This window comes from Myxocyprinus asiaticus, chromosome 29 (assembly GCF_019703515.2).
Source record: "Myxocyprinus asiaticus isolate MX2 ecotype Aquarium Trade chromosome 29, UBuf_Myxa_2, whole genome shotgun sequence".
Classification (NCBI taxonomy): domain Eukaryota; kingdom Metazoa; phylum Chordata; class Actinopteri; order Cypriniformes; family Catostomidae; genus Myxocyprinus; species Myxocyprinus asiaticus.
In genome coordinates this window covers 5,912,377-5,939,783 of record NC_059372.1, presented here as the reverse complement: position 1 = coordinate 5,939,783, position 27,407 = coordinate 5,912,377, and the positions used below count along the sequence as shown (strand labels likewise).

Below are 27,407 nucleotides of genomic sequence, written 5' to 3'. Positions count from 1 at the left end.
GCCAAGTGCATTTAATCCAAACTTCCGATCAAAAGTTCAGTTTCAGGCTGCAGATGATGTTTGAACAACTCAACATGTTTGGCAGACATGGGACAATGGTAATCAGTACATAGATTCAGAATTTATAATGTTTCATATTTTAACATGGTTGGCAGTGATTGAACGATGCTGGCCATTACTTTGAATCAGAATTAATTATGCTCATTTGACTGTCACTTGTTTGTTTGACTGTGCAAAGAGAGAACAATGAGATTTTGTTGCCATAGTAAAAAAAACAAAAAACATTGTATTATAAAAGTCAAATCAAGTCAAATATAAATACAAAATTGAAGTACAAAAAAAATATGTGTGTTTGTTTTTTCCAATACACATCGTTCCAAAGCAGCTTTACAGAAAATCAGCTGTAATGTCTGTAACGTCTCATAAACATGAATAACCAACACTCCTGAAAACATAATAAACAATCTGATTTTAAAAAACCTGAATTTCTATAGCTTGATATCATTTCAAATTTCACAGCTTAGTCTCGCTGTCCACATATGAGGACATCAATTTTTAGGAAAACTATTTGCTCAAGGATTTATTTATTTATTTATTTATTTTTTTGTGCATGTTTAATAGGTGCTACTAATTACAAATCAAAAAAGGAAATGGAAAATGCACACAGCAGTCACACTCAGGTCACAGGAGGATATATATATATTTTTTTTTTTATTTATTTATTTATTTATTTATTTTTATTTTTATTTTTTTTTTATTTATTTTTTTTTTCAACATGAAGCCTATACTAAGATTTATGCATTTAAATTTCAGAAAAAAATTACATCATATTGAATTGAGTAATATTTATAAAATAACATTAAAAACGCAAAATATTTTAAGTTTTATTAATTTTATTTTATCAAAGATTACTCAATTAATTTGGAGGAATTTTATGAATTTTGAATGCAAAAATAATTAAAATAAATAGGCAAAAAAAACAAAAAACATATATATATATTTTTTATTTTTTTTTTATTTTTTTTTTTTGGGAACCAATAAGAATTTTTGCATTGCAAGATTGTTTCCATAAAAAACAAAAAAAACAATTTTTTTTTATGTTACTGTCATACAGTCCTGAAAATCATAATAAATTTAAATTCAGTTCAACAGATACAGGTTTTGACCATTAAATAGTTTTACTTACAGTTGTACTTTACAAAATGTACTCTACAATTTAGATAATATTAAATTAATTGTGCTTAGCTGTTATGAAAATAATCTCTCAATGCACTAAATCTTAATGCTGCACAAATAGACTTAATTTTGAATGGTAAATATAATTTCACATTTTTTTCATTTCATTTTGGGTGAGATATGACCTGGTTCTTGTTTTCATGATATGCACCAAACTGAAATTTATACAAATTTCCATGAATCTAAATATTTAATCCTGATAGTGATTTTTCCTGGAATGTCTTTCCAAAACCATCACATTTCCCTTCAGGTTGAGATTTAGTTTTGTTTTTAGTCTTAAGTGTTGTCTAGTCACTACATCAACATTTGCATTAAATGGATGACAGTCTTAATCCAGTTCCAAGAGTTCCTGCCGCTCTGTGAAACAAGATTTGCACAGATTGGCGTCGGTTCGTAGAATCGGGCCGTTTGATTGGCTGGTGTTTCTGTCCATGTAGAGCCAGACTGAAGACTGGGGAGGTTTGGCCAATGAGGAGATCTTATAAGGGACTGGAGTCCCGCCCACCCTGTCTGCCTATTGGTAAATTGCCTGAGCTGGTTGCTGATTGGGCATGATGTAGCTCACACTCGCCCTGATTGGAGGAGACATGGTGACGTGAGGGGGAGCGTTTGAACTTTTAATTCTTTCATTTTTATTTCCAAAATGATACCTGAACGGCACTCACTAAATTCAACATGCAACATACTGTTAAATGTGATGACAATGTTGCTGGTGATAGTGAAGTGCTTTTTAGAAAATACTACAGATTTGCATACTATATAAAACAATATTATGCATATTGGAATGCAGTGTCAGTCATAAGGCCTATTATTGATCAAACACAAATTCTACAAATACATGCATGTCATACATGCATTTAAAGACACAGTGCTCCCTCTCACTCGCCCTCCACAATCAGACGCTCTTAATGTCGGTGTGTTGGCGTTTGACATGACGACGCTTGAAACTAACTTGGCTGAGAAATGTTTTAACTGCATTTTTATGCTGTCCAGTTTTGCCTGCATAAAGATATTAAATATTCCCTCAGCGAAGGACTGGTGAAGGCTCGGAGGATTGGGAATGTGATTATTTGTGTCTGAGTTTAGGATGAGAGAGAGAGCGTGAGAGTGTGTCTTCCTTTTCATTCTGGGGTTTTGGTTCTGCGTTAATATCCCACTGCATCAGTGTAAATCACATGATGCGACCGAAGGTTTCGCATTTTAGGATGTGATCCCTCCGTCTCTGTTTCTCTCTCTTTTTTTTGTACAGCTGATGTTCTTGTTTTGGTTGAATTTTTATATCACATTCATTGACTTTTTAAGGGAGAGTTGACCAAAAAAATTGTTATTTATTCACCCTCATGTTGTACCAAACCTGTATGACTTTTTTCTTTAATAAGACACAATTGGAAATGTTTGTCAGAATGTAAAGGACTGAGTGGCTCAGTCACCATCCACTTTTATTGTATGGACAAAAGATGCAATTAAAGTGAATAGTGACTGAGATTCTGAAAGTCTGAAAGTCATGCTGGTTTGAAACAGTGTGATGGTGAGTAATATTTCATTTACATTTTTGGGTGAAATATCCCTTTTAATACATTAACTGGGTGAGTCTCACAAAATTAGACAAGAACATGTCCAGGTCATCCAAAAATAAATGAAATACACTTTATTTAATATACATCATTTTCTGTTTAATATAGAAAGAAAATGAAGTATTTGTTAGTACTATTAAGATTTTTATTTTATTTATGTTTTTGCATTGTTTTGTGACATGAGAATTAAGCTAATTTTCTAATTTATTCTCATTAGTGATTATAACATTTATGTATCTTTATTTTTATTTTAATTTCTCTTTATCATTACTATGTAAAGCACTTTGAATGACCATTGTGTATAAACTGTTCTAGATAAATAAACTTTCCTTGCCTACTGTATATAATTATAAAATACTAATTAAATATAATATACATGTATCTAGGGCTGTATATTATGTATATTGTAAAGTATTCACTATTTCTACATAATGGTAGTTTTTGTTGCACTGCCTTCAATTTATGCTAATATAAATAACAAAAACATTGTAATACAGTAAAAAACTGCACCTCTATTCACACAAAACATATTTCAGTTATATATATTTCACTTTCATTATAAATTTCCATCAAATTGAATTTAGTCTTGAACAAAATAAAATAAAATAAAAAAACTTTAGATATTTAAATATGTTAAGTCAAGTCATTTTTATTTGTATAACGCTTTTCACAACTCATCGTTTCAAAGCAGCTGAACAGGAAGTCATACATTTACAAAAACAAAAAATGAAACTGTAATATCTGTAAAGTCTTAGAGTCATCATTGTGTAGTTTGATTAAATATAATTGTAAAATGTGTATAGAAATTAAATAATAATTATATTTAGAACCCCAGTGAGCAACCCAAAGGCGACTGTGGCAAGGAACACAAAACTCCATAAGATGTTGGTTAATGGATCAAAATAACATTGGGAGAAACCAGGCTCACTGTGGGGGCCAGTTCCCCTCTGGCTAAACATCACGAATATAATGCCAATATTAGTTATTTCAGTGCAGTGCAAGTTATTGTTTAAAATGTGAAAATTAAGCATTAAGGTCCATTGTTTAAAAATAAATAAAACATTATATATATATATATATATATATATATAATTTTTTTCTTTTTTTACTTTAAGATTAATGACTAATGTCTTTGAAGTTAATCCTGGATTAACTGCAGAAGTTCACATAGATGCATTGTCCTTTGTTAGCTGGCTGATGAAGGCTTTTGTTGGTTTTGTTGTTAAAGATGATACAATTTAATTTGATGTTTGTGTGAATTTGAAATACATAAATCTTAAAAAAAGAAATAAAAAACAATGGTAGAATCACCATTGAGAATAAAGACAAAAAACTCCAGACACATTTGGGGGGAAATCTGCTTAAATGTCATGGAAATAATGTCACAATGCAAAATATCATTATTTTCTTTGTTTTTGATCTTTTGGACTTTGGGGTTTAAATATGACTTGGACTCAGTTATCATGAGATTCACCCACTGATTTTATGTAGCTTAGTTTTAATATTATTAATCTGATTACCATATTATAGTCTCTTAGATAACACAGACATCTGTCTCTTCTTTAGAATCCAGTTTAAATTTTGTGTAGCTTTACTATTTATAATAATTAAACCAATTTAGAGCTTTCGGCTTAAACTTCAAACAAATCTCCCCACCGACTTAATCCCCTCCCTATATTTGCTGAGTTTTTTTAATTGAAAGTACACAATCCCTCATTCTGTGTGCCACGGTGCACTGCCGTCTAATGAGAGCACTCGACCTGGGAGAATTATTGTGGAACATTCCTGAAAGAACAGAAGAAATTCCTCACAGACTCAGCTCTCAAAGCCCCTGCAGTGTGCAGTGTGATTCAGATTAATTATAGGGGACAGACGAAACACTGCAGTGCAAATTTAGAGTGAAGTTGGTTTGAATTAGTCTTTGATGAATAACCTGTGGGATCCAGTATAGATTTAGCAGTGAGACAGGATGTGATGCTATAGCTTTTGAACAGGCAATTCACGAAAAGAAGAGGGCTGAATTTGCAGACAAGCAGACAGGTAGATGGATGGTAGGTGGTTGGATGGATAGATAGATAGGTGGATAGAAATATAGATTACAGGATGGATGGATGGATGGATGGATTGGTGGATAGATTATTGGATGGATGGATAGATAGGTGGATAGAAAGATTGATTTCTGGATGGATGGATGGATAGATAAACTGGCAGCCAAAAGTTTGGAATAATGTACATATTTTGCTGTTTCAGAAGGAAATTTTTAATTTAATTCACCAAAGTGGCATTCAACTGATCACAAAGTACAATCAGGACATTACTGATGTAAAAAACATCACCATCACTATTTGAAAAAAGTAATTTGTGATCAGATCTAGACAGGCCCCATTTCCAGCAGCCATCACTCCAACACCTTATCCTTGAGTAATCATGATAAATTGCTAATTTGGTACTAGAAAATAACTTGCCATTATACAGGATGGATCGATAGGTGGATAAAAAGATAGATTATTTGATGGATGATGGATGGATAGATAGATGGATAAATAGATTATTGGATGGATGAATGGATAGATAGGTGGATAGAAAGATAGATTACTGGATGGATGGCTAGATATGTGGATAGATGAATAGATAGATAGGTGGATAGGTGGATGGATGGAAGAATAGATGGATGGATAGATAGGTGGATAGAAAGATAGATTATTGGATGGATGGATGGATGGATGGATGGATGGATGGATGGATTAATAGATATGTGGATAGAAAGATAGATTATTGGATGGATGGATAGATAGATAGGTGGATAGAAAGATAGATTACTGGATGGATGGGTAGATAGGTGGATAGATGAATAGATAGATAGATGGATAGGTGGATGGATGGGAGAATAGATGGATGGATAGATAGGTGGATAGAAAGATAGATTATTGGATGGATGGATGGATGGATGGATGGATGGATTAATAGATATGTGGATAGAAAGATAGATTATTGGATGGATGGATAGATAGATGATAGATAGGTGGATAGATAGAATGATTATTTTATGGATGGATGGATGGATAAATAGATAGGTGGATAGATGGATTATTAGATGGATATATGGATACAGTAGATAGATCGATGGATAGATGGATAGGAAGAAAGATTTTTGGATGGATGGATGGATGGATAAATAGATGGATAGATAGGTGGATGGGTGGATATACTGTATAGATAGATTGTAAGATGGATAGATGGATAGATTATTGGATGGATGGATGGATGGATAAATAGATGGATAGATAGGTGGATGGATAGATAGGTGGATGGATAGATAGGTGGGTAGATTATTATATTGATGGATGGGTAGATGGATAGATAGGTGAATAGATAGATAGATTATTAGATGGATGGATGGGTGGATGGAAAGATAGATTTAATGGAGAAAATTGCAGATAAAGAAAGTTGAATTTAGTTTTGCCTCAAAAGACTTGAAATAATGCAGGCTGTGTTCAGGTCAGTTTAAATATAGTTTCCACCCGGACTACACACTGCTGAAGTGGTTAGCAACCGAATGCTTGTCGCCTGATGCTGCAATTTATCTGTTGTAAAATGTCTGTCCTGCAGGTGTTCTGAGTCAGAACGTGTCTCCTGAATCCTCTGGACTATTCCAGAGTTAAACCGGATCAGGTGAACATGATTCAGGTGTGTGAAAGGATTTTATTGTGTCTGTAGAGTCGTTTCACTGTTGTTACTGTAGCTGTTGGAAAATGGCGGTTAGATTACCAGTTTATGTAGATGTAATGAATTATTCACATTTATTCAGTGTTTGTGTTTCTGTCTTTGTGAACATAGAGGCAGATTTGTGTTAGCACCCAGATGTTTTATGTGTTTGTTTGTTTGTTTCCTAAAAGATTATAGTCAATCAGTTTACATCCAAACAGAAAATGTATTGATAATGTTAAATAATGTCTGTTAATGTGGATTTAATACTACACTGTAGAGCCCACTGAAGGTTGTAGCCTCAACTGAAGTTGAGCAGGACAGTTGAGCGGCTTCTGCTGGACAGGAGGTGTAAATACAGCTGCTTTAGTGAAATACTCTAAGAGCTTGTAGTAAAACCAGACCACCTTACAGCCAGTTATGGTATTGCTAATATACTTACAAAAATGTACCATGTTTTTAGTCATTTACCATGTTTTTGGACATGTTCCATAGAATTACCATGGAATTATCTGAAGAATTTTGGAGTACCATGCAAATCCCATTGTACATGAATATGGTAATCATTCCGTACCATGGTATTACCATCTGATACCATCATTCTACTAAAAATCACAGTATACTTCTTTAATAGGATCGAAAACCACAAGGGCCCATTCTTTGAGGCAAACATTAATAATCAAGCATATCAACAGTGCTTTCTAACTAGAGGTGAGAAAATCAAAGACCATCCAAAATTATTATTCTTGTACCAGAGAGCATCAGAAAGTCAGCTGGTGTCTGGTGCACTCTGAGCTTTTGCATGGGCCTTAGTCTTCCAAAACCAGCCTGATCTCATGAAAATTACGTGACTGTGGCGACATTTTTGTGAAATGATTTTATGTGGTTGATTACATGTATCCCGGCAGTTCCAAGGTGAAATGTCCACTGTGTGGCGCTAAAAACTAGTAGAATTTTCTCCCAAACAGATGAGGTTTTTAAGGTTAATGCTCCATTGAGTTTTAAATCAACAAAACCGACCTCCCTACCCTACACCTGAAACCTAAACCTAACCGATAGTGTCAGAAAAAGCAAATGTGAGATGAAAAACACAATTGCGTCATTTCATGGTGCTTCTATGACACTTTCGGCTCACGTGGCGACTTGCATGCTCTTCAGGACTCGTACCCCGGTCCTTTACATCACAAGTGCAACGCTCAATCAGTTGAGCTACCGCGCCATTTTTATTTTGCTAAATTATTTTTACGTGGCTCGTTGTACGTATTGCAGCAGTTTAACACTTTTACTGCATGACTTATTTTTACATTTGCATTACATAACTAACCATATTTAAAAGCTTGTATCAGTGCAATTAAATTGTGTGGCAGCTCAACTGATAGAGTTTTGCACTTGTGAGTACGGGTCCTGAAGAACGTGTCATAGAAGCACCACAAAATGACGTGAATCACGTTTTTCATCTCGCATTTGGTTTTTATGACACTATTGGTTAGGTTTAGGTTCAAGGTTTAGGGTAGGGAGGTCGGATTCGTTGATTTAAAACTTGATTGAACATTAACCTTAAAACCCTCATCTGTGTGGGACAATATTTAACTCACTACTAGCACCACACGGTGGACATTTCAGCTCAGAACTGCAGCGATATGTGTAAAGAACCATGTAATATCATATTGGAAAAATGTCGCCGCAGTCACGTTTCTTTTTCATGAGATCAGGCTCAAAGTGAATTTGGTTTTAGAATGCAGTTATAAATAACTATGTTACAGCCACTTTGTGTCCTGTTTATTGTCGATTTTTGCCCTTTCAGTCCTGTTGTTGCTTGTTTTCCACTGCATGTTGTCTCGAGTCCTGCACTGTGCATGTGTGTATCTCTCACAGTTGTGTATGACACTGTTGCCTGCACTGTTTTCAGTGTGTGTGTGTGTGTGTGTGTTTCTCCTTCAGCCACGACATGAATACTTTAACGTGCCTGTGTACTGATGTGTCGCGGCTGTTGGTTGCTGTCCATACTGCATGCTGAGCCTCGCCCCCTGCATGACTTGCCTGCTGGCTCTGCCTCTCTCTCTGCCACCATCCAATCAAAGAGCTGCATCTTGGGGCACCCTGTTTCACCACCACACTGTTGGATTGTGTTCACTGCATACACACATACACACCTCTCTCTCTCTCTCTCTCTCTCTCTCTCTCTCTCTCTCTCTCTCATTATATATTATTTATCTTTGGGGCTGTGTGATATCTGTGTGTTTAAAGGAATAGTTCACCCAGAAGTAAAAATTCTGTCATCATCTACTCATATAAGGTAGTGTGTCCAAGCTGTTCTTTTCCTTACAATGAAAGTGGATGGTGATTTTTACTGCCAAACTCCAGAAATGACTAAATAAACTACTATAAAAGTAGTCCAAAAGTCTTTAGAAGTCATACAATAGTTCTGTGTGAGAAAGAGACTATTTAATCATTTAAATGAACTATTCCTTTTAAAGCTCACTAATGGACATTATTGCAAATTCTTTCATTTTAGCACTTCGTCTATTTAGTTTGCCATGAAGACATTCAGGTCTTGTTTGAAACTGTTTTTAAAGTGTTTAGAGTATGGGTCAACGATGTAATGCTCAATTATTTTTTTTGTCGCGATCTGAGTTATTAGAAAATACATAAAAAATGCAATTAACGCCAAACAATTACTTGAATACACCTCTACTATAAACACGTTTTTAATTTCTGAGTTCAAAGTCGTTTGATATTTTTAATCAAAATTATCTTAAAGGAAATAATGTCTATGTGGTGTAACCGTCCAGAGAAAGTAAATAAATAAATAAATAGTAATAAAAAGTCTTATTGAAAGCCATTAAAAAATTTGTTTGGAATAATCTTTTATTATTATTATTTTTTTTTTTAAATAAATAATAAAAAGCAGTGAAACAACTTTATTTTTAAATATTATTATTTGAAAAACTTTTGTCCACAAAATCAAAGTCAGGTAGTGTAACCAACATGCAGGCAAAAAATAAAGAAATATATAATATTTGAAATTTTTATAAAAAGGCAAATTCTGTAAGTGTTTTTCAAAAATGTATGAAACAAACATGGCACAGATATTAGATTTCTACAAAGTTGTCACATGTTTTAAACTACATTTTTGAAGGATTTCTCATTTTTATCACCTCTGACAACCTTATTTGTCAGTGACCCATAACAGTTCAGAACAGACTGGCATTGTTATGAATTATGTGTGTTTATTTCTTGAGGTCATCTGGAATTCTGTTCTTTCACTGTAAACTACACCAGAACAACCAAACCAACACAATCACAGCTATGCAAGTTTACGCAGTTCACTGGTTGATAAATGAGTAAATGATGTTTGTGTGCACATGTGGTGATTTCTTTTTTAGTTTATTTAGTGCAAAGTTTTTTATGTATACATACACACATACTTTGGCCCCAAAAGGTATTTGAATACTCAAGTGCCACTTAAATGTACACGTCATTGCAAGTAGATGACAATTTATCTTCGAGTCTTTGATTTCAAAAATCACTATAGTTTTTGGAGCCTCTGGATTTCTGACGTCAATATAGACGTTTTACACTAGAAATCCATTTGCACATCAATGTTCAGTGTAATATTTATGAATAGATTTTGGTCTATATTTATAGAATTAGATTTTAAGAACAAATCAATATTAGCGTTACTTTGCACAGTAAATGTTATGAATCTACCCTTGAAAATATTATCTGTGATTTGGTCAGTGATATTCGTAGGCTGATTTGAATGTTAATTATTGAGCGTTTTGTAATGCAATAGAAATAAACAAGTTAAATTTACATTTAAAAGTGATTTGTGTGCTTTTATAATAGCTTTATTTTAAAATTTTCTTTATAGAGTTTGAATCTAATGAAACTTGGCAAGAACATATCCAGGTCATATTTGGTCCAGAAATCAAAATATAGAAATAAATGTGCTTTTGCTTAAAGAAAATGAAACCTACCGTGGCAAGAAAAAGTATGTGACCCTTTGGAATTAGCTGGTTTTCTGCATTAATTGGTTATAAAATGTGATCTCATCTTCTTCAAAGTCACAAGTATAGAAAAACACAATGTGCTTAAGCTAATAAACACACAAACAATTATAATCTTTCATGTCTTTATTAAACACATCCCATTAAACAATCACAGTGCTGTAGATTTAATAACTGGTCAATCCTCCTTTGGCAGCAATAACTTCAACCAAGAGTTTCTGGTAGCTGTGGATTAGACCTGCACAAATTTCAGAAGGAATTCTGGACCATTCTTCCTTACAGAACTGTTTCAGCTCAGCCATATTCTTAGGATGTCTGGTGTGAACGGCTCTCTTGAGGTCATTCCACAGCATCTCTATTGGGTTAAGGTCTGGGCTCTGACTGGGACACTCCAAAAGTTGGATTTTCTTTTTTTAAAGCCATTCTGTAGTGGATTTACGTCGATGTTTAGGGTCATTGTCCTGCTGCATCACCCAACTTCTACTGAACTTCAGCTGGCACACAGCAACCCTGACATTATCCTGTAGGATATCTTGATAAACTTGGGAATTCATTTTTCCCTCGATGATGGCAAGCGGTCCAGGCCCCGAAGCAGCAAAGCAGCCCAAAATCATGATGCTACCTCCACCGTACTCCACCGTTGGGATGATGTTTTCATGTTGGTATACGGTGCCCTTTTTACATCATACGTAGTGCTGCGTGTTCTTCCCAAACAACTCAACCTTAGTTTCATCAGTCCACAAAACATTTTCCCAGTAGCGTTGTGGAGTGTTAAGGTGGTCTTTGGCAAACTTCAGGTGCACATCAGTGTTTTTGTTGGAAAGCAGCAGCTTCCTTTGTGGTGTCCTGCCATGGACATCATGTATGTTTAATGTTTTCCATATAGTAGTCTCATGAACAGAGATGTTAAACAGTTCCAGTGATTCCTTCAAATCTTTATCTGTCACTCTAGGGTTCTTTTTTACCTCATTGAGCATTCTGCGGTGTGCTCTTTGAGTCATCTTGGCTGGATGGCCACTTCTAGTGAGAGTACCCACAGTACTAAATCATCTCCATTTATAGACCATTTGTCTAACTGTGGACAGATGAATATATCTTTGAGATAACTTTGTAGCCATTTCCAGCTTTATGCAAAGCAACAATTTTTGATTGTAGGTCTTCTGAGATATATTTTTTGTGAGGCATGGTCCACATCAGCAGATGCTTCTTGTGAATAGCAAACTTGAAATGTTTGAGTGCTTTTTATAAGTCAAAGTATCTCTAACCCACACCTCCAATCTCATTTCATTAATTAGATGCCAGGTTTGCCAACTCCTGACTCCATTTAGATTATTTTTGTCATCTTTAGCCTAGGGGTTCACTTACTTTTCCCACAGCACTGTGAATGTTTAATGGGATGTGTTCAATAAAGACATGAAATATTATAATTGTTTGTGTGTTGTTAGATTAAGCACATTGTGACTTTAATGAATATGAGATCACATTTTATGAGTGTTATAAAATGCTAATTCCAAAGGGTTCACATACTTTTTCTTGCCACTGTATTTTTATGACCATTAAAATTATTTTCATGGAAATTAAGCACATGTTTCAATGCGTTTAATTTATGTTGACAGTTAATTTAGATGAAAAATCATTTTGGAATGGGAATCTATTTGTTGTATTGCCTTTATACTGACTTTTTGATATCATTGTATTAGACTAATGATAATCTAATCAGTGATAGTAATGGGAATTAGCCTACAAAAAAAACTTGAAAATGTCAAGTCCAGACACATTATATTAATCAGAATTTGTAAAAAACTATATAATTTATTTTATTTTGATTATGAGTGAAATATGACCCAGATGTGTTTTTGTGCGATTCACTCAGAGGAAAGCTTGAACACAGTTGAACTGAATGAAATTAGTGTTTGTGTTATTTCCTGTGACCAATCAAGTTCATTTTTGCTCTTCCTGCCCATCAGCAGTCGAGAAGAGAGAATCCTCCTCTGGCTCGACACAAAGGGGGTGAAACACTAATTGGGTTTTAATTCCCACGGGAATGTTAACAACTCAGTACTCATGAATGATTCAAGACTCTTAAAGAGAAGCATACATTAAATATCTGTCTAAACAGCACTGAGCTGATTCTGTCTTTACCCTGCGTTAAAGATTACAGAGCCAAAGAGATGTTTAAAATCCAACTTGTCTGGAGCTGGAAAATTATTTTTGCTCATTATGTGTCATTATCTGACAGTTTTACACTTAAAAATGTACAGAGCAAAAAATATTTTAATCACAATTTTTGTATTGTTTAGTTAAGCATATACTAAAAACTTAGTCAATTTTGTTTGATTATGCTTAAAAAACTTTCCAGTTGGGTAAGAAAAATAAACTTGTTGGATATATTTGATATTCTATATTTTATTTTCTACATTCACTATTTTTAATATTGAATTTATACTAAATATATTAAATACATTTCTAACGGATTTCTGCTCATTACAGTATATGCCACTTCAGAATGTGTTGAATGTACATTGCAAATCATTTTCTTAATCAGAATTTTTGTCTTGTTTTCCTGTAAAAAAAATATCTAAACATCCTTAAAACAATATACATTTACTTTGAGAGGCAATATTTTGTTTTCAGAGAATATTTGCTGTATTAAAGATGCTGTAAGCGATTTTAGCTGTTCAAACTTCCACAAGACTGAGCCGTTGATTTAGCCACACCCCATCTTTCCAAAACACCGCACCAATACCATTTAAAACCGACACAAAGCATGTTCCCACGGTTGTCAAATACAACAGTAGCAAAATAGCGCCTGACAACTGACAAATTATGAATCAGAATATGGCATTTTTTTCATGGAAAAGTATGCAAAAAAATGTCCTACACCATGAAAGATATTAATAAAATAAGTGTCCTGAGATATCTCACCGGTCTCTGTGACAGCTCTGGACTCTGTAAACAGCCGCTTTCTGCCTGTCAATCATTTTGCATGTTATTGAGGCATAATGCCATTTTATGCCACGTTGTTCATTACAGTTGTCAGTTGAGGGCGCTATTTTGCTGCTGTTGTTTTTGTCAACCTCTTCTGATCGTGTCAGTCTCAATAAATCTCATTTGGTAACTTTGGATTGCAGGATTTTGGAAAGAAGGGCTTGGCTAATCCAGTGGCTCAGCTTGTGGATTTTCTAGAACGGCTAATCGCTTACAGCACCTTTAAGCCTCAATAATTCGGTGCAACTACAACACTATTAGAATGTGCAAAATTTGCCGTTTACACAGTCTAGTAATGTCACAGAGACTGCTGAGATATCTCACAAAACTTATTTCAGTGATATCTTTCAAGGAGAGGGAATATTTTTTGCATACCTTTCCATGAAAAAAAATAAATAAATATAACTTACAGCACCTTTAAGTTTATTTTTCTCACCCCATTTAGCAAGTTGGTTAGATTCATGCTTACAAGAAAAAAACTTTCCATTTGGGTTAGAAAAAAATGCTTTTTTAACTTTATTTAAATATAAACTTTAATATTGTATTAGGATAGGATAACCAACATATTCTATTTTGAAAATTATATATATATAAAGTAATTTGAGTAAATAATAGTAGATAATCACTCCAAATATATGTCATCGGAAGTCAAATGCATTGTGAATCCAGTTTAATATTGAGTGTAACAGGTTTGTTCAGTAAAAAAAACACTCTTTTAATCACAAACTATTTTCCACATTTGGGCTCTTGAGTTGCTGTGTGGTTCTTTGGAGATTTAAAGCTTATTGATGTTTCTGATGACCTGATGTTTTGGTTTCTGGGTTTTTCAGAATGTGGTTTTCTAAAGAATATAAAGTCTTTGTGGAATGTAAATGGTTCTCCAATCACATTTTAGAACCTTTATTTTAAAATGAAAGCTTTTAAAAACTGAAGCCATTTATGCACTTTAATCTCTTTTTTTTCTTCTTCTGTTGTTCATGCTGTTCAGGATGCCAAAGTAAGTTCAGATTGCTCTATATGTGTGTGTGTGTGTGTGTGTGTGTGTGGTTTACCTCTGTAATTTAGCTCATCTCATCTCCCTGTGCTTCATATAAACCTGCTGTGCCCAGAGGGGTGACACCGAGCAACGCCAATGCAAAATCTTAATCAACGTAGTAACATACAGCACACAGTCAAATGGAAAAGACTCATGAATGTGATTTACAAGTTGGGAAAAGTTGTTATCAGGTGTCACCTTTTGGCCAGTAAACAAAACACATAAAACACGGCTTGGTTTCGTGTGGCATCATGTCTGTCAAGTCAGTTATAGTGTTTGTGTTTGTTTTGTTATATATTTTAAATGGTGTTCTGCTGTTTGAAAGTTTTATGTTAAATAAACTCTGTTTACAGGCATGTTAATGCAAGTTAGAGTAAAATATCCAGTGTCAGATTTACAAAGAAGCTCTTCTAACAGGAAAGAAAAAAATATCATTGGGAAATAGAGTTTACAATGAAAGTATGTTTACATAAAGATGAACTACAGTACAGGATCACAGTGTGGTAAACTTAAATCCTGTAAACTGGCCCTTATTTGTCATACTTGAAAACAAGCATTTGGATTATTTAGTGTATGCTGGTAAATCTTGGACCTTTAGAACAAAAACAAACTCAATATTTAGATTTTGTTGTGTTTACTAGTAAATACTAGGTCTTTATAACAAAAACAACCCAAAATCTGGAATATTTAGTGTTTGCTGGTAAATGTTAGGCCTATATATTACAAAAACAAACACAACATTTGGATTATTTAAATATTAGGTATTTGAAATGAAAACAATCCAAATATTTGGATTATTTAGTACTTGCTGATAAATCTTTATAACAAAAGCAAACTCAGCATTTGGATTATTTACTATTTGATAGTAAATATTAGGTATTTAAAATTAAAACAAACCAAATATTTGGATTATTTACTATTTGCTGGTAACATTAGGTCTTAATAATGAAAACAAACCAAACAGTTGGGTTATTTAGTGTTTGCTGCTAAATGTTAGGCCTTTGTAATGTAAATAAACCAAACATTTGGATCATTTAGTGTTTGCTGGTAAATTTTAGGTCTATAAAACATAAATAAGCCATTATTTTATCTTCTGACAAAAAATGACACCACTTTAACAAAAACAAACCAATGATTTGGTTGATTGCTTGCATTTAAATGTTAGGTCTATATAATAAACACAACCCTAACCCAATATATACTCTCACTGGCCACATTATTAGGTACACCTGTTCACTGTACACTTATTCATGGGATCATCTAATCAGTCAATCGTGTGGCAGCAGTGCAATGCATAAAATCATGCAGATATGGGTCAGGAGCTTCAGTTAATGTTCACATCAACCATCAGAATGGGGGAAAAAATGTGATCTCAGTGATTAGACCGTGGCATGATTGTTGGTGCCAGATGGGCTGGTTTGAGTATTTCTGTAACTGCTGATCTCCTGGGATTTTCATGCACAACAGTCTCTAGACTAGAGAGTATAGAGAATGGTGCGAAAAACAACTAGCGAGTGGCAGTTCTCTGGGCAAAAACGGCTTGTAGATGAGAGAGGTCAACTGAGAATGGCCATACTGGTTCGAGCTGATAGAAAGGCTACGGAAACTCAGACAACCACTCTGTACAATTGTAGTGAGCTGAATAGCATCTCAGAATGCACAACATGGCGAACCTTGAGGTGGATGGGCTACAACGTCAGAAGACCACGTTGGGTTCCACTTCTGTCAGCCAAGAACAGAAAACTGAGGCTGCAGTGGGCCTACCATTTGTGTACCTCAGCAGAAATCCAGATTTGTCAGATCAGGCGATGTTTTTCCAATCATCTATCGTCCAGTTTTGGTGAGCCTGTGCCCACTGCAGCCTCAGTTTCCTGTTCTAAGCTGACAGTAGTTGTACCCGGAGGTGTCTTCCGCTGCTGTAGCCCATCTGCCTCAATGTTCGACATGTTGTGTGTTCAGAAATGCTTTTCAGCATTGCAGTGTTGTAAATTGTGTTTATTTGGGTTACTGTCACCTTCCTGTCAGCTTGGACCAGTCTGGCCATTCTCCTCTGACCTCTCTCATCAGCGTTTTCATCCACAGAACTGCCGCTCGCTGGATGTTTTTTGTTTTTCGCACAGTTCACTTTACACTCTAGAGACTGTTGTGTATGAAAATCCCAGGAGATCAGCAGTTACAGAAATACCAGCCCATCTGGCACCAACAATCATGCTACGCTCCAAATCACTGAGATCACTTTTTTTTCCCATTCTGATGGTTGATGTGAACATTAACTGAAGCTCCTGACTCATATCTGCATGATTTTATGCATTGCACTGCTGCCACACGATTGGTTGATTAAATAATCGCATGAATATGTAGATGTACAGGTGTACCTAATAATGTGGCCGGTGAGTGATATATATATCACTAAGTGCAGCAAATATATATATATATATACTGTATATATTGCTGTTACATGTTGGTCTGTGCAACAAAAACAAACCCATCATTTGAAGTGTAATAAGGGAAAATATTTATTTCCCTCTCACAGGAAGCAGAGACTCCCCGCAGCGTCCTAGAGGAGATTGGACTCACATAAACACTCTGAAACAACTGCCTGTCCGCTTAAATATGTAGCAAACACACACAAACATGCACTACTATGTGTTTAGGTTTTAACTGGTCATCTCACATTTGTACTTAGTCTGCGAGTTTAGTACAACACACACAAATGTGGCACAGAACAGATTCAATTGCGATATTTCTTCCTCAACATTTTTAATGTTTAATGTTAAAGTAAAACTCATTGTTTCTTATAACTGCATTCTGTTTAACACACACTGTGCTGATCTGGTTAATGAAATATACATGATTATTTCATCATTTGGGTTTAATATCATCATATATCCCTGCTGTATACACACTACACACAGAAATCTGAAAAAAACACGATAAATTATCTACACTACTACATTACAGATCTTTGGAGACTCATCACATATGAACACATAAACATAGTTGTAGAAAAACTATTAAAAAGGGATTTATTCACAAACCAAAGAATGCTTTTTCCTTTCTTGTTCGTTAGATTTTAGATTTTTACTGGTAAACATCAGCACACTGTGTGTAGAGTGCATTTGTAAAGCCTGAAACATAATCTACGCAAGTGTGTGAACGTAAACGTTTCTAGCTACTGTACTCAAACTTAATTTCACACATTGTCACATTCCAAAATGTGTCAGAATGCAATTATGTTGCCACAAGGGGCGCTATGGCAAACATTAGCTTAACATTCTTCTTCTACTGTCAGTTTTCTCTTTCTGGAACACTATTGCTCCCTTAAGTTTGTTACTGGTACTGTAACGCAACACCATATTCTTGCAACCTGTTCATAAAACATTGACATTTGCGTACTTGCATAGAATTTGTTTCTACTCTAAATCTGCATTTAATCCACTAACCTGAACAACCTCACTGATAATCCACTGTGTAATGAAGGCAACTAACCCTCGACCACTGTTATATTCACTGTATTACTGCACACAAGTCATAAAATGTAACGAAATTACAGTTTATGTCTAGGCAAAATAATGTTTCACAAAACTTCTCAGTCAGTCTTTATACGGATGTTTTATCATGCCAGTATTGTTACTAGTTTAGTTGCTGTTAAAGTGCATGCTGTTCCACTATAAACAAGTATTTAGCATGCGTGCAATGACTAGAAGGTTTTTACATGTATGGTGTGTTCAACACAATCGTAAAAGTGTGTCTGTACAGATGTGTTACCTACAGTAGCAGTTATTTTGTTTGTTTTCCCTGTTGATCACATGATGTAGTAACAGCCAATGTAAAGAAATAACATCACACACAGTTGTTATTCTGTGATCAACTCTAAATATTAGATCCAAAAGCCCATGATGTAATCTTGTTTACTCATGTCTGTCTCGCTCTGGAGAGACGCTTTGTGTTGTCAGAATGAAATAAAGTGTTTGCTGAAAATGGAATAAATTTGTTTACAGCTGGTTATAATTGGTTTCTCTCTATTTGGCCTGTTGTCAATGATTAATGTCTTTTAAAAAGTAATTACCACTCTTTGAAATGGTTATCACTGTATAATGTGTACTGTCTAACAAACTATTTTTTTTTTTAAATGTATTAATGCAGTAATGCAGTATAAAGTGTGCAGCCTACTGTGCAGAGTAAGCGGTATGCTAGTATGTAATGATGAGGGTCTAGCGAGTAGGAGTTTAGAACCCAAATGCAGCACATTTATTTAGTAAATGAAAATCAAAAGCCATAAATGTCAAAACGAAACGAGAGCTGAGCAAAGCAAACAAAAACTAAGCAAAACAAGCAAATATTCACCAAACTACAAGACATCAAATAATGCAAGACAAATGACAGGGAAAACATAAGGGTTATATATACACAAGAACTAACAAGGGTAACAAGACACAGCTGGAATGAATCAAAGGGAACACAGAACAGAGGCACAACAAAAACCAAACTTCAAACTAAATGTCTTAAACATCCTAATGACCTCTAGTGGCCACTAGGGAAAATGTCCCACATATTACAGAGCCCCCCCCACCTCCCCCACCCCGCTGAAGAACAAAAATAGTTCATGGGAGGAGAAGGAGGTGGAAGCCCTTGCTCCCCGAGTCCCCTAGTGCCTTGCTCTCCTCAGGAGGCGGAGGTTCAGGGGGCGGAGCCGCAGAAGGCGGAGCCACAGGAGGCTCAGAAGATGCTACATGAGGCAAGAGCTCAGAGGTTATGGCATCTGGTGATTCAGAGGGCTCAGAGGTCAGAGCAACTGGGGACGCAGAGAGCAAGGCAATAGGGAGCAAGGCAGCTGGGAACTCGGAGGGCTCAGAGGCCAGGGAAGCTGAAGAACTCAGGGGGCAGAGCCATGAGTGACTCGGGGGGCAGAGCCATGAGTGACTTGGGGGTCATCGGGGGCTGGACAGGCTCGTCGACTGCCTCAGGGAACTGGACAGGCTCATCGACTGCCTCCGTGGCCGGAAGCGCTGGCAACAACTGGGGAATGGCCTCCGTGGCTGGGAGTACAGGCAGCGACAGGGAAACGACCTCCATGGCCATAGGCGCTGGCAGCGACTAGGGAGCAGGAGCCGTTTTTCTCCTTCTCCTCCTCCTCCTCCTCCGGACGGCTGGGAGCACTGCTGTGGGAATGGCCACTGCTGTGGGAATGGGCTTTGTGGCCGAGGATGCTGGCACTGGGTTGGACGAGGCTTCAGGCGCTGGCTCTGGGACGGACGAGGCTTCAGGCGCTGGCTCTGGGACGGACGAGGCTTCAGGCGCTGGCTCTGGGACGGACGAGGCTTCAGGCACTGGCTCTGGGACGGACGAGGCTTCAGGAATTGGCTCGTTGACCATGGCAGGCGTGGGCACTGGCTTGTTGACCGTGGCAGGCGTGGGCGCTGGCTCGTTGACCGTGGTGGCCATGACGGGGGACACAGGCATGGCGGCTGCCAAGGGAGGGATGACATCCTTATCCTCCACTCTTACAATAAATGACAAACCACTGAGCAACAGGGCATAGTCAATGTATTGTGCCAGAATTCAAGGAACTCCACCACAGGGCAGCATGGAGTACACAGGCTCATTTACTCCCGCATGAAAAGTCCTTAAGTGCTACATCACTAAAATCTACCTTGCAGGACAAGGCACAGAAGCCCTCAACAAAATCCTCAAGTGGACAATTCCCCTGGCAAAGATGTATAAGCCCTATTGCTGGGTTCATTATGGGTCTTGCGTACTGTAATGATGAGGGTCTGGCAAGCGTTTATTAAGTAAATTAAAGTCAAAAGCCATAAAGCTCAAAACGAAAGGAGAGCTGAGCTTAGTAAACAAAAACTAAGCAAAACAAGCAAGAACTCACCAAACTACATTGACATCAAACAATGCAAGACAAGTGACGGGGAAAACATAAGGGCTATATATACACAAGAACTAACAAGGGTAAAAAGGCTCAGCTGGAATGAACAGAGACGCAACAAAAACCAAACTTCAAACTAAAAGTCTTAAACCTCCTAATGACCTCTAGTGGCCGCTAGGGAAAATGTCCCAAATATTACATAGTATTCCATTCCAAACATAGCCTTTCTTTTTATATAGGGTGAATTAGAGTGATCTGAAACATTTTTGCTCTTTCAGCATATGCAATTTACTGGGAACAGAGTATAGACCTTCCATACTACCAAACGTTCCAGATGACCCTAATTTAATCTAATTCAAAGGAATAGTTCACCCAAAAATGAAACATTTTGTTTCTGTAAATTTCTTGTAAAGACTGCCCTCTGGTGGGTAGAAAACACACATGCACTGGTAGAATCATGATGCATAACATGCAGTGTCAGACAGGGCCTGAAATGGTTCCTCAGATGCAATCAATGTGTGTTGTTGAGAGCTAATTCGGTCACAGATTCTCCTTAGAAACCCTTTCTTTTTTTGTCTGTCTTTCTGTTTTTCTTTTTGTCTGTCTGTCTGTCTTTCTGTTTATTTTTCCTTTTATTCTTTATATCTTTTCTCATTTTGTCTGTCTGCCTTTCTTTCTTTCTTTGGTTCTTTCTTACTTTCTTTCTTTCTTCAGGGAAATCACCAGGGGTAGATGGACTAATTTCTGAATTTTATAAAGCTTTTTGGCCTCTTATTCAGCCAGATCTCTATGCTGTTTTTCTTGAATGTTTACAATCAAGGTGGTTACCTTCTTCCCGAGGAGATATTGGTTTAATTTAAGAATTGGCGTCCTGTCTCTCTTTTAGGAACTGATCATAAGATTTTAAGATCATAAGATCATAAGACCTTCTGTCTGTCTTTCTTTTTCCTTCCTGTCTGTCTCTTTCTTTCTTTCTTTTATTCTTTATTTCTCTCTTTTTTATTTTTATTTTTTATTCTTTCTCTCTTTATTTTTCTTTCTTTGTTTCTTTTTGTCTGTCTGTCTTTCTGTGTTTCTTTTTTCTTGTATTCTTTCTGTCTTACTATCATTCTTTCTTTATTTATTTCTTCCTTTCTGTTTTATTTTTGAGTTTTTCTTTCTTTTTTGTCTTTCTTTTTTTGTCTTTTTTCTTTCTGTCTGGCTTTTTCTTTCGTTTATTCTTTCTTTATTTCTTTTTATCTGTCTGTCTTTCTGTTTCTTATTTCTTTTATTCTTTCTTTTTTCTTTCTTTTTCCTGTCTGTCTTTCATTCTTTCTTTCTTTTTGTCTGTCTGGCTTTCTGTTTCTTATTTCTTGTATTCTTTCTCTCTTTTTCTATCTGTCTGTTTTCTTTCTTTCATTCTTTTTCCTTTCTGTCTTTGTTTCTCTCTTTTTCTTTCTGTCTCTCTGTCTGCCTGCTTGTCTTTCTTTCTTTCTTTCTTTCTTTCTTTCTTTCTTTTATTCTTTCTTTCTTCTCTCTCTACCTTTGTTCAAAAACCTGGTGAACCCTTCTGGTGGAGGGTTTTTTGATTAATCCCAGTGACTTAAATCTTTTGAATCAGTTTACCAAATAGATTCATTCAGATGTGTTCATTGATTTGTACAGTTTTCTTTCAATATGTGCCATCATTACTCCAGTGAGTGTCTTTTTGTATATTTTATGTCATTGAATTCACTCAGTGGATTTGTTAAAAAACAAAATTTGCCTCTCTACAGATCTTTAAAATGATTCAACAAGTGTTAAAGCACAATGTAGAGTTGTCTACACAAATGACAGCCACGCAGATCTTTTATTTTGTCTTCCATTTTGTCAACTTTTTAGGCCTGACATTTATCAAGCTATAAAAATTAGACATCAGTAGTAATCCAAATAAATGTGTACTGTAATAATCCATAAAAAAATAATAACACACAATAATTGATCCTCTGCACAAGCCAATGTACATTAGTCAGTTTTGTGATAATAAGCAAAAACAGCAAGTTAAAACTTTGTGTCACACATGGGTTTTTTGGATTTGCCTTTTGATAATTATTTGAACGAGGCATATCAGATATTGTGCTTAACTTGGCAAGACAACAAAGAGACGTTTCCAGGCTTTTGTCTTGAATCATTGTAATGAAACACTGAATCATCCTGTGGGTCCGCTGATACTTTCTCAACACTTTTATTTTTGCAGGTCTGTGACATCTTTAATAACCATAATTGGAGATACAAGTAAATTAGTTCATTTAATAATTTTACATTTCAAAAGGGCCTTCAGTGAACGAGGCCATGAGTCAGTAGGTACATGGATGTGTACTTGATGTGATGAACAAACCAAATGACCTTTAATTGTCTATATTCACTTAATTGATTACCTAATTGCTAATAATGTTTTTTAGAAATTAAAAAGTGTTTTTTCTTTCTAACTACAGTACACAAACATATTGGAGAGTTAGTTGAAACAAACAAGACATTTTGTTTCGGTCTTGCTTATTTTTATTTTATTTATCCTTTATTTAGCCAGGAAAGTCCCATTTAGATTCAAGATCTCTTCTTCCAGGGAGTCCTGGTCAAGAGGGCAGCACAAGCAGTTTCACATAATAAAAAATAAAAACAATTTCACATGGTAACACACATATACAAAACCTAAAAGCAACATGAGAGACATAATAAAAGAGGTAAAGAAGGCATACAGGCCATACCAGAGATAACCGTAATACATTTCACCTCAGGTCAAAGAAGGGAGTGTTTCTTAGGTAATAGTAATTTGCAGCTCATTCTATACCCAGGGTGCATTAAACGAGAAAGCAGTTTTAACAAGCTCTGAGTGTAACCTGGGAATATTTAAATCAATTCCTGTAGTTGATCTTGAGCTATAGTTGCTGGTATAATAAGATAAAAGGCTGGAGATATAAGTAGGTAATTTACCTAACAATGCCTTAGCAATAAATAGCAACATGTGTATTTTTCTCCTTTGGTATAAGGATGACCATCCTACAGTTTCATATAAAATACAATGGTGAGTGTTTGAGCCTGCACTTGTTACAAAGCGTAATGCAGCATGATATGCAGAATTTAATTAGAATTTAACAGAAATAGTTTACCTAAAAAAGACATGTTAGGTGGGATGAAAACCTCAGTCACCATTAACTTTCATTGCATTTTTTTCCTTACAGTGAGGCTGATAACATTCTGCCATCTGCTTTTGTGTTTCATTTACTTTTGTAAATGACATGAAGGTCGTAGTGACAGAATTTTAATTTTAGCTGCTTGAGATACACTTGGTGTGATTTAAAAAAATCGAATTCTAATGCAATGAGATAATTTAAAGCAGTGGCGTCGTCAAGGGTGGGCATTGGGGGGCCGTACCCCCTCTCAAGTTAAACTGCTGATGGAGAACAAATCACACAGCTATATGCCTGCTCATTTTGCTTTAGTAATTATCAATATGGCGGGAATGGGCCTCATGTAAACGAGAACAAATATTTCCTTTTGAAGTGGTATTTTGAATGGGATGTGAACGTTTATGTACATTTATGATCAGTAAGTCACTTTGGTGTTAAATGTGTAGTTGTAGGAGTCACGAAATCTTTTTTAAATGTAGTAATGTAGTCAAGACAAAAAGAAAAAAAAACTGTACCCGCAACACAGTATGTTACCAGTTGGTAATGTTATCAAGAGACATGATTTATAAATATTCATAAATATGCAGATGATTTACAACTACATTTCTTTTCCTTCTGACAATAAAAACAGTTAATCATGGATGTCACTATATTATTCTACTGTTAAATAAGAACTTGACTGAAATATTAATAGTTGAAGCAAAGATTCAGAGAATTCTCTTGAATGTAGAAGAATGAGCTCTAGCTTCAAATGTTAAATCTGAAGTATGAAATCTTGGTGTTACTTTACATTCTAAATGTTTTGTGCCTCATACTGTGTAATTATAGTTAGAAATCTTGCATTCTGTCATTTGAAAAACATTACAAAAGTTAGGTCATTTAAAAAAATGATAACAATGAAGACAGCATATATCACCACTGTTTAAAAATAAAAAAATAATAACTTGACAAGTCACCTGATAGGTTTCAAGGTTGTTTTGCGTGTTTTTAAGCTCTTAATTGCTTTGCATTAGCCTACCGTGACGACTGTTGAGCCTGGTATGTTCTTTCAAATTATCTTAAATCTGCAAATAACAATTAGTGACTGGACATTTAATTAAATTAGACCCATTCTGTGATCTCATTTATACATTACATATGCAAAATCTGTTTTGTCTTTGGACAAATGTGCAAAAAGCATCCAACAACACAGTTCTAACGAATATTATTGATACACTGTAATTTGAATGTTATTTTCTAGTTTGGACTGCTATTTTATCAAGTATAATTCATAATTTCATTTCTTAGTTTAGAAACACTATTTAAATAAATGTGTGTTTTTGATTACCTGGATAATTAAGGATAGTAAACTAGGGATTTTCTTGTTAGGAACTAGTAAGTCATTTAGCATAAAAGCGTTTGCCACATAACTGTAACTGTAGTGAATTTTCTCAGCGGAGCCCCAGACCTCAAACTGATCCATACGATACACATTCCAGTGTGATGACAGCAATGAAAGAGTAGTGAAAATTAAATGATACACACCTCTTTTTCTATTTCTTCCTCCTAATCTCTTCCTCCCTCTGTTTTTCCCAGCTGTGTGTTGATCAGGTTTCATTTCTTTTGTTTGAATTCATGTAACATACATCGTGGGTTTAAGGAAACGTGTTTGTAACGGGTAAGGATGGGCAAGGAGGAGGCGGGCAGAACATTCAGCATAACTTTAATGACGTAAAAGAACTGAAACATAACATAAAACACAGACACACACACAGCGGCTGCGTGTGTCTCTCTCTCTATCAAACTGGCGTCTCTGGCTCCCCTTTATCTCTCTCTCCTGCTGATTAAGTGACTCCCTCACGGCCCGGCCACCCCCTCCTCCTCGTCACAGTGTTTATGGACATTAATTTATTATTTGTCAGTTACATATTTGTTAGTAAGTGTGTGTATTTGTTATCTGGCAGGAACTGTGGGTAGATAGTTTCCGTCACCAAACGCAATTGAAAAAATATTGATTGTTACAGAATTGCCTGATTTTTAAAAATAAATAAATATATCAATTAAAAACTAATGATTAAAAACCAAAGAACAATTAAAGGCAGCACCAAACATAATTCCAAAAATTACTGTTTTCAAAAAGATTTCCTGAAGGTTTCCCCCCGTCTTCCATTGGTTGAACTAACAGATAGTCCCCCCCCAAACTCACGCCATTGGTTGTGTCGGGCTGATTGCGATGCTCTAACAAACAGAGCAATGTTTTAATAGAGAAACAGTGCAATATCAGTTTTCAACTCTAAATAGTTATTGTTATTGAATATTGTAATAAATATTTAAAATATTATTATTATTAATTATTTTTATTAGAAAACACACATTTTTAAGTAATACATTTTCTGTGTTCCTGTATCCAGGGAATGCACATACTGATAAAATGTATAGCTTAATGCGTTGTAAGTTGCTTTAATATATGTAATAGAATTGCAGAGTTGTGAGGGTTACTTTTGAAATGTATTCCACTACAGATTACAGATTACATGCTGTAAAATGTCATTTGTAATGTATTTCGTTGGATTACTCAAGGTCAGTAATGTAATCTAAATACTTTGGATTACTTCTTCAGCACTGGTTGATTTTTTCACTTGTTTTGACTATAAAAACTCTGGCAGTACAGTAAGACAAAATACACATGTTAAAAATACATTCTCTGAAAAACCGAAATATCTTATGAAGTGTTGTTTCTAAAACAAGATAAATCTAATTGATCTTGTTTTTAGGAATTTATAGATATTTTTACAGAAAAACAATAAAAAAATTATTATCAAGAATACGATTTTCGCCCTAATATCAAAGATCTTACTCAGTCAAGAATATAATGGAACATGGATTTATTTTTTATAAAAATAAAAATGATCAGGCCTGGTAACAGGTGCATGTAAAGGGGCTAGAAATAGCATTTTTGCTTAGCCTAAAGTTAAATGATCATATGATAATTTACACAAGGTTTATTTCTATTTCTTCTGCTTCAAACTTACTTCAAACTTACTTCTCTGTCTGCTTGTATGAATGTAACACATCATAAGAAAGTGTTTCACCGCTGTTCAAATGCACTTTGGATCGCATCATTTATATGGATAAATGTTTTCCATCTGAAAGGACTAAATATTAAATGAAACAAATGACAATAAAATGCAAAGTAATCTCTTCAGTAATCAAAATACTTTTAGAATGTAACTGTATTCTAATTACCAATGATTTAAATTGTAACTGTAGTGGAATAAAGTTACTTATATTTTGTATTTTAAATATGTAATCCCGTTACATGTATTCTGTTGCTCCCCAGCTCTGTAGAATTGTAATATTTAAATGTATTATTATTGTTATTATTGTTGTGAACTATTGTATAGACTTCTCCAAATTCCACATTTTGAAGACTTCGATTCTTTCTGAATTTTACTGAAACAGATTTCTCTCTCATCAGGCTTTTACTTGCATTTATTCAGCAGATATTTCATGAATTTTCATTTGTGACTTTTGTGATGTAGAATTTTTGAGCTCTCTGGTTTATAATCATTTGTATTTTCTGGAATATTTGCAGTATAATATCTGAACACTAACAGGTACATCTTGTTTCACAGACAAAAAACAAAACAAAACAAAAAAACTGTAAAATGACTGTAAAATAATTTAATGGTTTCCGTAATTTCTCTGACACACTCTGTGTGTGTCACCGCCTTTGTTCTGGTCTATTCTTATGAAGGAGGGGCGAATGGAAGGTCAATAAAGACTGCGGTCACAGGTGATACTTTGCCAAAAATTTGTTGAATTGCAGCAATCAGTCGGGTGGTGAGACAGCAG

At 35.3% G+C, this 27,407-nt stretch overlaps 1 protein-coding gene across 6 annotated transcripts in view; it reads left to right on the top strand.

Moving 5' to 3' along the window:
* LOC127420336 (AP-1 complex subunit sigma-2) overlaps nucleotides 1–18,556 on the top strand; it is a 41,649-nt gene extending 23,093 nt beyond the window's left edge. For 2 of the 6 annotated variants that reach the window (XM_051662556.1, XM_051662550.1), the window contains 3 exons: nucleotides 6,420–6,497; nucleotides 8,457–14,510; nucleotides 17,083–18,556. In XM_051662556.1, coding sequence (XP_051518516.1) covers nucleotides 6,420–6,428 — 9 coding nt within the window. In that variant the 3' untranslated portion in view covers nucleotides 6,429–6,497; nucleotides 8,457–14,510; nucleotides 17,083–18,556. Of the gene's footprint in view, nucleotides 1–1,673; nucleotides 1,757–6,419; nucleotides 6,498–8,456; nucleotides 14,511–17,082 lie in introns of all 6 variants that reach the window. The other 4 variants (XM_051662552.1, XM_051662551.1, XM_051662555.1 and 1 more) reach the window with 4 other exon arrangements.
* The last annotated feature ends 8,851 nt before the right edge of the window (nucleotides 18,557–27,407 follow it).